Source organism: Saimiri boliviensis, chromosome 1 (assembly GCF_048565385.1).
Source record: "Saimiri boliviensis isolate mSaiBol1 chromosome 1, mSaiBol1.pri, whole genome shotgun sequence".
Classification (NCBI taxonomy): domain Eukaryota; kingdom Metazoa; phylum Chordata; class Mammalia; order Primates; family Cebidae; genus Saimiri; species Saimiri boliviensis.
In genome coordinates, this window is record NC_133449.1 from 178,644,197 (window position 1) to 178,658,909 (window position 14,713).

The 14,713-nt window shown below is 39.9% G+C and overlaps 1 protein-coding gene across 2 annotated transcripts in view; it reads left to right on the top strand.

Annotated features, from left to right (window-relative positions):
- Positions 1-259: 259 nt before the first annotated feature.
- The window catches only part of FNIP1 (folliculin interacting protein 1), a 150,942-nt gene continuing 136,488 nt past the window's right edge, over positions 260-14,713 (top strand). The window contains exon 1 of one of the 2 annotated variants that reach the window (XM_010339043.3): positions 260-447. In XM_010339043.3, the coding sequence (XP_010337345.1) occupies positions 356-447 (92 nt within the window). In that variant the 5' untranslated portion in view covers positions 260-355. The remainder of the gene's footprint in view (positions 448-14,713) is intronic. The other variant, XM_010339045.3, reaches the window with a different exon arrangement.

Below are 14,713 nucleotides of genomic sequence, written 5' to 3' on the forward strand. Positions count from 1 at the left end.
TCGACACTGACCCCGCTCCCCCTACACATCCTTACCCACCTTCCAGTCCTCTCCTCTCGGCACACGCCCCGCCCCGTGAGCTGCCACGTGACGGAACCCGCCAGTGAGCCTATGAAAGACGGCTCCGCCCCACGCCCCCGCCTTGCCCCCTGCTCCGCGCGCTGCCACGTGATGCGGCCCACCTCCAGCCAATGATTGCCGGCCTCGCCTCACGCCCCGCCCCGCGCGCCGTGGCCGTTTGAAGTGACTAATTTCTGTCATATGACTGAGGCGCCCATGGGGGTGGCGGGGCGGCTGTAGGAGCGGGGGCCTAGCAAGCGTCCAGCGGAGCGACCCCTGCCTGGCCGTGGCTAGCATGGCCCCTACGCTGTTCCAGAAGCTCTTCAGCAAGAGGAGCGGGCTGGGCGCGCCCGGCCGCGACGCCCGGGACCCAGATTGCGGGTTCAGGTAGGGCGCCGTAGGGATGGGGTCGCGGAGCCGATGGTCTTGTGGGCTCCGAGCTCCACGGGTGTTGGGGCCTTCGGTGTTGAGACCCGCGCGGAAGTGCTGCGCGGAAACCAGCACCTGGTCCACGGTGGGGTGGAGCCGGCTGCGGGCTCGCGGTGAAGGGTTGAAGCGAGGTCCTGTCTCTCATCTTACCCCATCCCCCTTGCCGTTGCCCCTTCCCCCTCCTCCCGTCGGTTTGTTTACGACCTGTCCCCAGCCACGCGCGACTCTGCCCCTCCGGACCTAGCACCGCGGCCTGAGACTTTGGGTCCACACGCCTTCCTGGCACAGAGTGGAGTTGGGCGCGGGTTGGATTGGACCTCAGCCGCCGTACTCCGGGGCCGCGAAGTTCTCCCCTCCTCCCCGTGACCAGTCGTCCTCCGGGCGCTGCGTTCCAGCTTGGTTGGCGTTGTGGAGAGAGCAGCACGTTTGGCCAAGCTACTGAGTTGAGAGAAGGTTGGAGGAATGAGTAGGCAAGGTGCCGTTCTTTCAGGGTTTTTTTGGACGCTAAAATTGGAGGTGTGCAGTAACTGAACCGAGCGACCTTAATGTTATCAAAGAAGAAGTGTGAAACCTAAGAGTTTAGGGTTACAACTGAAGCAAGACCAAATTAAATGAAATCTGGCCTTGGAATTGGCTGTAGATTCTTCCTCCTCAGAGCTGTTACTGAAAAGGAGTCTTAAAAATTGAAAAGGTTAGCAGAGTATTCTGTGGTGGTGCAGGCTTTGTTAATTTTTCATTGTAGTACCTGTTGCTGACCGAATAACTTTTTAGAGTTGTAAGATTTGATATAAACCTAGATTCAAAGTAAAATTTAGTTGTTAAACTGCACCTGAGGAAGAGATTATGTCCAAACAGCCTTTATACGTATCGCAGTGTGGAAACTTGCAAATATAACTAGGCTAAATGTCAAATACCACACAAACTTGGTAGGTTAGGAGAGAGCCCAGTTGTACAGCTGTAGTAGAAACAAACAAACAAAAAGAGAATCTGTCACATTTTGGAACGGGCAAAGTTGAAATGATTGTGCCACACTAGTAAGTAAATTTTGATATTATTAAAATTATTCACTCTCTCTTGCTAATGCAGGTCTCAGCAGAAAACACTCAGTAAATGCATGTGGAATTGAAGACGTTTTTCAACTCATCTGTCTTTTCCCCTGAAAAATAAATGTGCCATGCTCATCTGTCTCTCTTTAAACATTTCTTTAGTGTTGTTTTTCCTTTGAAAAATGAAAGTGCATCTTAGATAATACTATATTGAGCCGTCGAGTACCTCAAGAGACAATAGGAAACAGGTTCCAAAAGGATATTTAAAAGGTGGCCTTTGAATAGACAACTGCTTTCTGTTTCTGTGCAAAGATTGACTTTGGGTACCTAGGTTTACAAGGGGCTCAAGTCACTCACATGAGAAAAAATTCTCGTCTGTTTTTTAAAGTAAAGTCTACTGTATAGTTGTGTAATACTGTTTTACAGTTACCAAAGGACTTTCTCATCAGTTATCTTATTTGATGTTTCACAATCTTACCAGATAGAGCAAGTAGCAGTACAGACAACTATATATATATATATATATATATATATATATATATATATATACTTTTGCTAGTGGAAGTAAGAATTATCATAAGCCCAGTAACTGCTGTACATTGTAGAATTGCTCACTTTAGAAATGAAACGTGTGCATGTGAGAAATGAAAACTGATGAAATGAAACAGAACAGGCATATCTGAAGAAAAAAATTAAAATTCTGGTTAATGTCACACAGCTAATAACTTATAGATCTAATCAACCCAGGATTTTTAAAAAACAATTTCATTGAGCTATAATTTATACACAGCAAAGTTTAAATACATTTTAAGCATACATTATATACAGTTGTATACCCACCACTCCAATGAAGTTTTGGAACATTTCCATCACCCAAAAATTTCCCTCATGCTCTGTTGCAGCCTAACCCCTCCTCAACCAGGACAGTCACTGATACTTTCTGTCCACAGTCTTATGCCTGGGTTATTTGTTGGATTTGTTAGTTCCTTTTATTTTTTTGAGACAGGTCTCACCCTGTCAACAGGCTGGAGTGTGGTGGCGCAACCGTGCCTAATGCATCATCAACCTCCTGGGCTCGAGTGATCCTCTCACCTTGGCCTCCCAAAGTCCTGGACTTACAGGGATGAGCCACTACCCAGCCAGTTCCTTCAATTTTATTACTGAATGGTATTCCGTGGTGTAGATATACCATGATTTGTTTATTCACTCACTAGTTGGAGGACATTGTTTTTTTTCCCCCCAGATTTGGGCTACTATGAATAATGCTGCTGTTAATGTTTGTGTGTAAGTCTTTATGTGGACATGTATTTTCATTTCTCTTGGGTGGATACCTAGGAGTGGGGTTGCAGAGTCATATGCTAAGTGTTGTGTTTAACTTTAAAAAAAATTGTCAGACTTTTAAAAAATAGTTGTACCATTTTGTATTCTCAGTAGCAGTGCATGAAGGTTAAAGTTTCTTCACAGTCTCGTCAATATTGATACTGTTATTTAATTAAAACATTTTATTGTAAAAAACATGCAAAATTTACTTTTTTTTTTTTTTTTGAGATAGGGTCTCTCTTGTTGCCCAGGCTAGAGTGCAGTGATGCAATCAGCTCATTGCGGCCTTGACCTCCTGGGCTCAAGTAATCCTCCCACCTCAGCCTCCTAAGTAGCCTCCCACTTTGGCCTCCCAAAGTGCTGAGATTACAGGCATGAGCCACTATGCCTGGCTGAAACTTACTGTCTTAATCGTTTTTTGATTCTTTTGATTGTAGCCATTCTAATAGTATCTTGTGGTTTTAATTTGCATTTCCCAAAGATCATATTCAGCATCTTTTTATGTAACCCAGGTTTTTGAGTAGACTCACATTTAGTTTTCTTTCTAGTATATCATGCTTTCCTTGCTGAAATCCTTTTTTGGGGAATTAGCGCTTTTTTTTTTGAGAACAGTGTTTCACTCTTGTCACCCAGGCTGTGGTGCAATGGCACAATCTGGGCTCACTGCAACCTCCGCCTCCTGGGTTCAAGCAATTCTCCTGCCTCAGCCTCCTGAGTAGCTGGGATTATAGGCACCTGCCACCATGCCCAGCTGATTTATGTGTTTTTAGTAGAGATGGGATTTCACCACTTTGGCCAGGCTGATCTCCAACTCCTCATCTCAGGTGATCCACCTGCCTCGGCCTCCCAAAGTACTGGGATTACAGGCATGAGCCACTGCACCTGGCCCATTACGCTTTTTTTTTTAAAGTGTCAATTGTTGCCGGACATGGTGGCTCACAGTGGAGGGTGACTGTAATCTCAGCTACTCGGGAGGTTGAGGCAGGAGAATCGCTTGAACCTGGGAGTAGGAGGTTGCAGTGAGCCGAGATAATGCCATTGCACTCTAGCCTGGGTGACGAGTGAAACTCTGTCTCAAAAAAAAATGTGCTAACTGTGATCATGAACTGCAGACAAAATGATGTATAGAATGTATTATCTTTATAACAGGTTTATTTTAAGGATTCAGAGATAAGTCATGTAAAGAACTTAATGTGGTGCTAGGCACGTGGCTTTCAGGAACCAGAGGTAGTTGTTACTGTTATGATACCAGTCTTGTGTAAGAACCACTTGGTTTGGGCCTAGACTCATTAAAGGAAGGCGTTCGCCTGTTCTGCATAGTGAGACTTTTGCCAGTTCACTAGCCTTGACCTTTTTTTCCCCCATAATGACATTTTAAATAGCCACTATACTATTATTGTACTCATTATAACTTAATACAATTAACAGAAATTCCTTAATAAAAGCTATTGTTAGTCCATATTCCAATTTTCTGTCATCTCAATATGTCTTTTTACGGTAGGTTTGTTTGAGTCAGTCTTAAGGGTCTGTGTATTGCATTTGCAGTTAGGTAGCTTAAGTAATTTTTACTCTATAATAGCCCTCCCTGCTTAAATGTGAAATTTCCCACATTGTGTTTGGCTTTTGCAGTCTTAGTTTCCTAGCAATATGTGGTTTAAAAAGCCCCCTCCATGCAATTCTGATGCTCATGTTTGCTCTAAGTTTGCTGTAACGTATTCCTCTATTTCTTGCCTTTCCTGAAAACTTGAAATTAGATTTAGATATTTTATCATATTTAGGTTTTCTTTTTGTCAATAAAAATATTTTATAGATGTTGTGTACTTCCTCTTCGTCAAAGCTACATACCTGATTGCCCCACTTGTACTAGTTTCAGGTGGTATCGCCTTATTCTTCTATTACATAAATTTCTCCTTTAATGATTTTAGCATTCTTTGTTGATTATTGCCTGAATTCATTATTTTGTTAGAGTTTACAAAATGGTGATATATCTTGATTCTCTAACTTTTTGTGCATTTATTTGCTGCAATAACTTTTATCAACTATTTGATTACTCCTTGCTACAGAAAAGGGAACATAAAAGTTAGATGATTTCCCTATGTCATTTTCCAAAGTAATTGGTAATGAGTTTGTTGTTTTAATTATCATTGTAAAAGGTTATCATGAGCTGTTGAATTTTAATGTGTTTTAATCTACTCCAATCAAATTGTCTCATATTTGACCAATGGAAGCCTTTTTAGGTTGACTTCTGTTTCTTTTTGCCATGACCTCATTAATCTTTGGTAACTTCTTGCTTTCTTCTGGCCTGTGTCTTAATCTGTTCTCCTTTTAAGATTTTATCACCTTGGATTTATTGTCTTAATCTGTTCTCCTTTTAAGATTTTATCACCTTGGATTTATTGTAGATTTTGGGATATGCCTAACTGTACTGCTCCCTGTTCTTGACATAGTCCTTTTACCTTTTTGTTTAGCTTTTTGTAGTGATCATCTGGGCTTATTCTACTTATTCCTTGCTCCAGGAAGCCTTTTCTGATTTCTTCCAGACTAGGGTAGGTCTGACTGTAACTTTATTTCATAGCTTATTGCATGTCAGAACACACTGTCTATCCATCATTGCTCTTTTAATAATTTATTATAATTTATTTAATAATTTATTATAATCCGTCTCTCCCAAGTTTTACATTATTGTGCCAGTGGACACCACAGTGTCTGAGTATATGCTCAGTAAATATTTGTAGAATGAATAAATGAAATAACAATTTTAAGGGCAGAGGGAGAGGGTCAAAAGTTCTATTTTGGATATTTGGTCTAGTTTTAATCGCCATTGAGATATCCACCTAGAGATGACAGTTCAATAAGGTCAATCTGGAGTTCAAGGTAGAGATTGGGATTGGAGATAAGAGTTTGTTTGTATGGTTAATATTAAAACTACAGATGGATGAGATCATCTAGGAAAAGGGTGTAGATAAAGAAGTGGAAAGGACCTAGGGCTTTGCCCTGAGGATGTATTGAAATATACAGAGCTGAGAGAGGAAGATCTACAAAGACAGATAGGGAAAAGCCAGGGATGTGTAGTGTTAAGGGAAGCCAAGAAAAGGAAATATTTAAAAAATGATAGAGTGAGTGGTGAATTGTTTGTATGCTGTTGCTGACAGGTCTCATGAGATGAGAAACAGAAAAGTGTCCATTAGATTAGTCCAGATGGAGGTAATTGGTGACTTTCAGGGTTTTTTGGTAAGGAGGATATATGTTTTGGGGAAAAAGTGAGAGAGATGTAGAGTAAATGTGAGGAAATGGCCTCACTACTTAACTTTCTGTTTATTATTTCTATAGAAGAAATAATCTGTAGTGCTGAACTATTTTTTCACTTTCAGCATTCTGATTTTATGTCACATTTTGAGCTTCTGACTTCCTTAAAAGCTAGTTTCATAATATTGCCAACAATTTTAAGAATCGTGTTTCAGAAGTTTTGTTTTTTAAAATGGGATTTTAAAAAAAATTGCCATACCCACAAGAATTTCTATTTTACCTAATTTATTTTAAATATATGTATTTTTAATTGATATAATAATTGTACATATTTATGGGGTATAGGATGATATTTTGATACATAAACTCCATTAACCAACTTTCCTCTATCCTTCCCTCCCCAGTACACTTCCCAGCCTCTTGTAACCACTATTTTATTCTACTTCTATGAGATCAACTTTTTTACTTTCTACATGTGAGTGAGGACATGTGGTATTTGTCTTTCTGTGCCTGACTAATTTCACTTAGCATCACATCCTCCAGGCTCATCCATATTGCAGCAGATAACAGAATTTTATTTTTTTAATGGCTGAATAATATTTCATTGTGTATATATACGACATTTTCTTTATCCATTCATCTGCTGATGGACACTTAGGTTGATTACATATCTTGGCTAGTGTAAATACTGCTGCACTAAATGTGAGTGTGCAGATATTTCTTCGACATACTAATTTTCTTTTTTTTGGATATGTATTCAGTAGACGGATTGCTGGATCATATGGTAGTTTAATTTTACAGTAAGAAATGCAGATATTATAATTTTGATTGTTAATTTGATCTGCTTTTTCATCCCTCAGTAGTGGAATTAGATTTGTTTTTTAAACGATGTTTATTGAAAAAAAAAGAGAAAAATACAACTTTAAAATGTAGGTTATGAAACGTAGATCTCATTTTTTTTTTTTTTTTTTTTTTTTTTAAGAAAGAGGCTGTCACCTAGGCTGGAGTGTAGTGGCACAATCTCAGCTCACTGCAACCTCTGTCCCACAGGCTCAAGCAATTCTTGTGCCTCAGCCTCCTGAGTAGCTGGGATTACAGGCCCATGCCACCTATGTCCAACTAATTTTTGTATTTGTATTAATTTATTTTAATTTTTGTATTTTTAGTAGAGATGTGGTTTCATCATGTTGATCAGCCTGGTCTCGAATTCCTGACCTCAGGTGATCTCCCCTCCTTGGCCTCCCAAAGTGCTGAGATTACAGGCGTGAGCTACTGCAGCTGGCCTTAGATCTCACTTCTTATTAATGTAATAATTATCTTAAATCCTACTGATTTTAAACTTGCTTAAAATAACTTCCTGTGTAAAACATAACAGAATTTCTTTTATTTTAAAGGAGTCCTAATCTACCCTCTACTTATCTATTTTCTGTTTCTGGGACCACCATTCTCTTAGTCTACCAAGTTGAAAATTAGAGATCATTGTTTATTCCTCCTAGTCTTTGGTTGTCACATTTGCTCATTTAAGTTCCATTGATTCAAATTCTTCAGTAGCTTCAGTTCCTTTTCATTTTCCACTGCCATCACCTTATACAAATCCTTGATGTCTTTTTTAAAACTTTGCCATTACTTTCCCACTTCTTGTATGTTCTGCGTTCCCCTCTACACCATATTTCTTCTTCGTCTTTTTTCAGCAGGGAGAAAGAGTCTCTCTGTGTCACCTAGTCTGGAGTTGAGGTGCAGTTGTGCAATACTAGCTCACTGTGTCCTCAAACTCTTCACCTCAAGCCGTCATCCCACCTTGACTTCTCAAAGTGTTGGGATTATAGGTGTGAGCCACTGTACCTGGCCCCATATTATTCTTCAAAATTGATTTTCCTAGATCATAATTCTAATCAAAACACTTAGAAATCTTGACTCCTCATTGCTTAATAGGAGATTGATCTGTGCTACACACTGTTTCATGTACTTTACACCAATTAACTCATTTAATTCTAACAATAGCTTTATAAAGAGATCTGATATCCCTGTTGCATTGATGAAGAAACAGAAGTACAGAGAAATTAAGTATCTTCCCCCATCTCACATGGCTATTAAGTGATGAGATAAAGATTTGAACTCAGAGGTTTAAGTTCCAGAGCCTTTATTCTTAGCAAGTCCAAAGTCTGCAGTTTGGCTCATCAGCTTTTCAGAGTTGTAGCTGGTGTGATGGACTTGATGAGTTCAGATCCATGGCCCAATCCTATCTGCGGGGCGTCTGTATGTGTGCTTGCATCTCTTAATTCTGAAATCAGACCACTTGATTTTCAAACCTGAGTTCATGCACTTAATTGCTGAGTCCTCAGGCTTCATTCTCTTTTATCATAGGTAATGCCAGAAGCAGTGCTTCTTGACCTGTTACCTTATACCACTCTACCTAAGAGACAAGGCTCTGTACTCCAAGATTTTTGGCAAAAGTCCTAAACTCAGTGCTGTTTATGTATCACCATTGAACTTATTCATGGTCCTCCATGACCTGATTGGATTAGGTATAGACTACCTATTTTGGTTACTGTGGCAAGGGAAATGGAGTTGCTCTGATTGTGGTAGTACATTTGGAGCTAGTAGTGAGATCAATCTCCCATGAAATGCTGGTTGAAGATGGGGAAGTAGATACTGAGGAGATAGTCCCAGTATTTATTATCCCTACCTTCTTATAGTTGAGGATTAAATGGCATGGTAAGTACTCGGATGTTAGAATTTCTTACCACATCTCCTGCTTTAGTTGAGTTTTTGCTGTTTTATAACAGAATACCAGGGACTGAATAATGTGTAAAGAAAACAAATTTATTAGGCTCATAGTTCGGGAGGCTGAGAAGTCTGAGAGTATGGTGCTGGCAGCTGGTGAGGACTGTCTTATTGCATCATCCCATGGAAAGAGGCATCACAAGGGCAAGTGAGAGTGTGGTAGAGAGCAACTGGGGGCTGAACTCACTTTTATAACAATCCCACTCATGAGATAATGACCTTAATTCATTCCTGAGGGCAGAGCCTTCATTACCTAACCACTTCTTAATAGTCCCACCTCTCAAAATTGTTGCATTGAGTATTTAGTTTCTGACGTCAACTTTGGGTACACATTGGAACTGTAGCACTCTCATCCCCCAGTTTCTCTTTTCCAGTCTTCTTTTTAGTTTGTCCTCTAGTTGTGGGCTGTGATTAGGACCATCTGATGTTTCTAGAGAATAATCTGTTTCATGTGTTTGCACACTACTTGGAATACTTTGGAGTTGGTGTTATTTTACAGCTCCAATAGAACCTATGTTTTTCCTGTATTTCTTCATTGTAGGAGATATTTGCTTGTGTTTTAATTGCATTTGTATGTATCTATATTCTTCACTAGATTGTAAGTTATAAAAGGGCACAGACTTTGTCTAACTTAGTGCTGTACTTCTGGTGTCCAGCTCAAAGAAGGCATTCAATAAATATTTGATGAATGAACAAATGAATAAAAATAGTCACTGAACTGAAAAAATTCTAATTCATTTAACAAAGATGCTTCTGTTTTGGGTTGCTGGCTTAAAGTTATTCATTCAGTGAGCAATTTAAGCAGATTTTTCATTGACATTATTGTTTATCAATTTAAAGGAAAGTTTTATTATTTTGATTTTTTTTTTTTTTACATTGCAAGGGTAGCCTCATTTTCCAAAATTAGTTATTCCAGAATAAGTTTTGGAATCAGTTATGACTCCCATAAATACGGATTTTGTATTAATTTTGATTAATGTCTAGTTACTTTAGAATATAAAACAAACCACATTTGTTAAAAAAATAGAAATTAGTTGTGAATAATTTAAATATCTAAAAATAAATATTTTCTTTTCTTTTTTTTTTTGAGATGGAGTCTTGCTCTGTCACCAGGCTGGAGTGCAGTGGTGTGATCTCAGCTCACTGCAACCTCCACCTTGTGGGCTCAATAATTTCTCTGCCTCTCCAGAGTAGCTGGGACTACAGGCATGTGCCACTGCATCCGGTTAATTTTTTGTATTTTAGTAGAGATGGGGTTTTACCATGTTGGCTAGGATGGTTTCGATTTCCTGACCTAGTGATCCGCCCGCCTCGGCCTCCCAGAGTATTGGGATTACAGGCGTGAGCCACTGTGCCCGGCCCCAAAAATAAATATTTTCAAAGAAACAAGGTCTCACTTTGTTGCCCAAGCTGTACTTGAACTGCTGGGCTCAAGCGATCTTCCTGCCTCAGTCTCCCGAGTAGCTGAGACTACAAGTTCACACCACTGCACCCATCTAATATTTTAAATTTTTATAAAGGAAAGGCCTGAACATTGTTTAAAGATTACATAGTAAAGTCCTGTGTTATTGTACCAACTGTGACATGATCAGTTCCAGTCATGGACTGGCTAGGTGGTGAAGCCCATTACTGGAGTACAGTGGCACAATCTTGTCTCACTGCAACCTCCACCTCCTGGTTCAAGTGATTCTCCTGCCTCAGCCTCCCAAGCAGCTGAGATTACAGATGCCTGCCACCACACCTGGCCAATTTTTATATTTTTAGTAGAGATGGGGTTACACCATGCTGGGCAGGCTGGTCTTGAACTCCTGACCTCAAGCAGTCCACCTGCCTGAACCTCCCAAAGTGGTACTGGGATTACAGGCATGAGCCACTATGCCTGGCCTACATGTTAAAATATGACTCAAAATATTATGCGTTGAATTTTGCCCTGCCCAACAGCATTATAGCAGAGAATTAATGGTAGTGGTTCCCTGTCCCGCTGTGCCTCAAACCCAGTCCCAATTCTAGAGGCAAACTGCTTTTTCAATTACTTTGCTGTTTCCTTGAGTATTTACTTTAATATTTTTTATTTTTATTTTTTTTTGTAGAGACAGTCTCGTTCTGTTACCCAGGCTGGAGTGCAGTGGGGTGATCATGGCTCAATGCAGCCTCAATATTCAGGGGTCAAGCAGTCTTCCCACCCCATCCTCCCAAGTAGCTGAGACTACAGGCAAGAGCTACCATGCCCAGCTGATTTTTATTTTTTGTAGAGATGGGGTCTTACTTTGTTGCCCAGGCTGATCTCGGAACTCCTGGGCTCAAGCAATCCTCCCATTTTGGCCTCCCAAAGGGCCGAAATTACAAGTGTGACCCACTGTATCCAGCCTTTCTTTTATATTTTCAAACAAATTGAATATGCTGTTTATTACTGATATATTCATCATTTCCTAATAATTGTTTAGGTCTTTAACATATAACACATATACCCTTCTTCCTTCTTTCAATATTTGAATTTTTGGTTAAATGATCAGAATTAGCTATATTGTTATATTGTAAATGTCTGTTAACTGATGAGCTAAGTATATTTTATGTTTTCTTTCCTTTTTCTTAAAGGTAATTGCTGAATTTTTGTATTTTTTTCTCTGAAATTTTTAGCTAAGTATTTCTATATCCTTTAACAGTTCCATAAAACCTCTCGAAACAATTTTTCTCTTTATCAATTATCTGAAAGATAATTGATTATTTTATATTGTTTCCTCCTGGATATGTCCTTTTTTGGAACCTTCCATTTCTCTCTGGCTGCAGTCTGGACTGCTCGCCCTGTAGGTATGCTCCCAGTGTTGTCAGGAGGCTTTCTTTGTCTTGCTCTCAGGAATTACATTGCCCTTGGGTTTTTTCTTTCCTCTTCATCTTCGTCTTTGTCATCTTCATCTTCGTCATCTTCGTCGTCTTCGTCTTCGTCTTCGTCGTCTTCGTCGTCTTCGTCTTCTTCTTCGTCGTCTTTTGTCTCCTCCTCCTCCTCCTCCTTCTCCTTCCTTCTCGCTTCTCCCTTCTCCCTTTTTCCTTCTTTCTTCTTCTTTCTCCTTCTCCTCCTCCTCCTCCTCCTCCTCCTCCTCCCTTCTCCCTTCTTTCTTCTTTCTTCTTCTTTCTTCTTCCTTCTTCTTCTTGTTTTGTTGGGGTGGGAGATTACCCATTGATTGGCTTCCATGGCTTCTTTCTTTTTGGATTATTCCTGTGTTTCGGTGGACCATATCTATCCAGGAGATTCCTGAGAATGGATGGGTGGTAGATAAATTTTTGAGCCTGCAAGTCTGAAAATGCCTTTGTTGTATTTTTATGCTTGTTTGGCAGTCTGCTAAGTACACAATTCTAGAGTCAGATTCATTTTAAGTCAATAATTTGAAGGCATTGCCCTATTGTCTTGGCTTCCAGTATTGCAACTGAGAAGTCGAAAGCCATAACTGACCCCCAAGAAGCTTTTTTGGAAGTTTTCTTGTTTTTTCTCTTTATCTTCATTCTGAAATTTCAGTGATGTAACCCATGATTTTGTTTATTTTTTTTTTCTTTAATTCATTTTCTAATAATTGATGGGCCTTTTAATCTGGAGACATTTTAGTTCTGGGGAATTTTCGTACATGATTTCTTAGATTGCATCACTTCTTCTTAGAACTTTAGATCCTCCAGGGAGAGTCTCCTGTATTGATCTTTCAGATTTCTTGTTTTTTTTCCTCTCCTAATTTCTGACTTAGATTTCTATTCTACTTCTAGGAGGTTTCATTATTTTCGGGAGAAGTGTCTTATTTTTATGTCAGTTGTCATGTTTTTAGTTTCCAAGAGCTCATTCTTATTCCTTTTCATAATTCTCTGTTTTCAGATCTGTTTCTCAACCTCTTTCTCTGAAGTCCTAATGACCATGTGTCTGGTATTTCTTTGACAGTTTCTCAAGAGAATGCACCTCTGTTCTGTGTAAGGGATGGGACTAGGAAAGGGAACTTCATAGTATACAGGCATACATAGATGATACTGCATGTTCAATTCTACGCCAGTAATTACTGCCAAAAAGCAAGCTATGCAGATTTTTTTGTTTCCTAGTGCATATAAAAGTTACATTTACACTATACTATAGTCTGTTAAGAGTGTGGTATAGCATTGTCTTAAAAAACAATGTTTACATAACTTTAATTTAGAAATACTTAAGAAACGGGCCAAGCATGGTGGCTTACGCCTGTAACCCCAGCACTTTGGGAGGCCAAGGTGGTTGGATCACCTGAGGTCAGGAGTTCGAAACCAGCCCGGCCAACAGTGTGAAACCACTGCAACTGCCTAGGCTCCACTTTGAATTCTAATTCTCTTACTCTTTCCACCATATGTGCAGTTACTTCCTTCACTGAAGTGTTAAACCCCTCAAAATCATTCATTTTGGTTAACTTCCGCTTCTTCCAAAGTCCTGTTAATGTTGGTATTTTGACCTCTTCCCATGAATCATGAATATTCTTAAATGGCATCTGGAATGATGATTCCTTTCCATAAGGTTTATCTTTCTCTCTCTGTCTCTCTCTCTCTTTTTCTTTCTTTCTCTGTCTCTTTCTCTCTTTCTCTCTTTCTTTTTTCAGGGTCTAGCCCTCTTGTCCAGGTTGGAGTGCAGTGGCGTAATTTTGGTTCACTGCAGCCTCTGTCTCCCAGGCTCAAGCCTCTCACCTCAGCCTCCTGAGTAGCTGGGACTAAAGGTGCTGCCACACCCAGCTAACTTTTGTGCATTTCTGGTTGTTGTTTTTTTTAAAATTTGTTTATATTTTGGTAGAGTCAAGGTTTCACCGTGTTGCCAAGGTTGGTCTCTAACTCCTGGCCTCAAGTGATCCTCCCACCTCAGCCTCCCAAAGTACTGGGATTACAGGTCTGAGCCACATTGCCTGGCCTCCAGAAGGTTTTCAATTTTCTCTTCCCAGATATACCAGAAGAACCATTTTTGGAGGTCTGGAGTCCAGCAGTTCAACATCAGCCTTCTGGAGATAAAATAATCCTTCTTTTTCTTTTTCTTTTTTAAGAGACAGAGTTTCCCTGTGTTGCCTAGGCTAGAATGCAGTGATGTGATTCTAGCTCATTGCAGCCTTGAACTTCTGGGCTTAAGTGATCCTCCCACCTCAGCTTTCCAAGTAGCTAGTAATACAGGTGTTTGCCACCATGCCTGGCCAAGTTTTTTGTTTTACATCGATTTTGTTATGTTGTGGAGGCTGGTAAACTCCTAGCCTCAAGCAGTCTCCCCACCTTGGCCTCCCCAAATGTTGAGATTTACAGTCATGAGCCACCACATGACTGTAAATCTGGCCTTAAAATGTATTTCTTTTTTTCTTTTTCCTAAAATGTATTTCTTAATTAGTAAGGCTTGAAAGTCAGAATTACTCCTTGATCCATAGGCTGCAGAAAGGATATTGTGTTGGCAGGCATGATAACAACATTAATCTCCTTGTACATCTCCATTGGAGCTCTTGGGTGACAAGATGCATTGTCAATGAGTAGTAGTATTTTGAAAGGAATCTTTTTTCCTGAGCAGTACATGAGTGTGTCTCAACAGTGGGCTTAAAATGTTCAGTAAACCATGCTGTCAGCAGATGTGCTGTTATCCAGAGCTTGTTCATTCGTAGAGCACAGGCCAAGTAAATTTAGCATCATTCTTAAGAGCTCTAGGATTTTCAGAATGGTAAATGAGCTTTGGCTTCAACTTAAAGTCACTAGCTGCTTTAGCCCCTAACAGGAGAGTCAACCTATCCTTTAAAGCTTTGAAGCCAGACATTGATTTCTCCTGTCTGGCTATGGAAGATTTAGATGGCATCTTCTTCTGATATAAA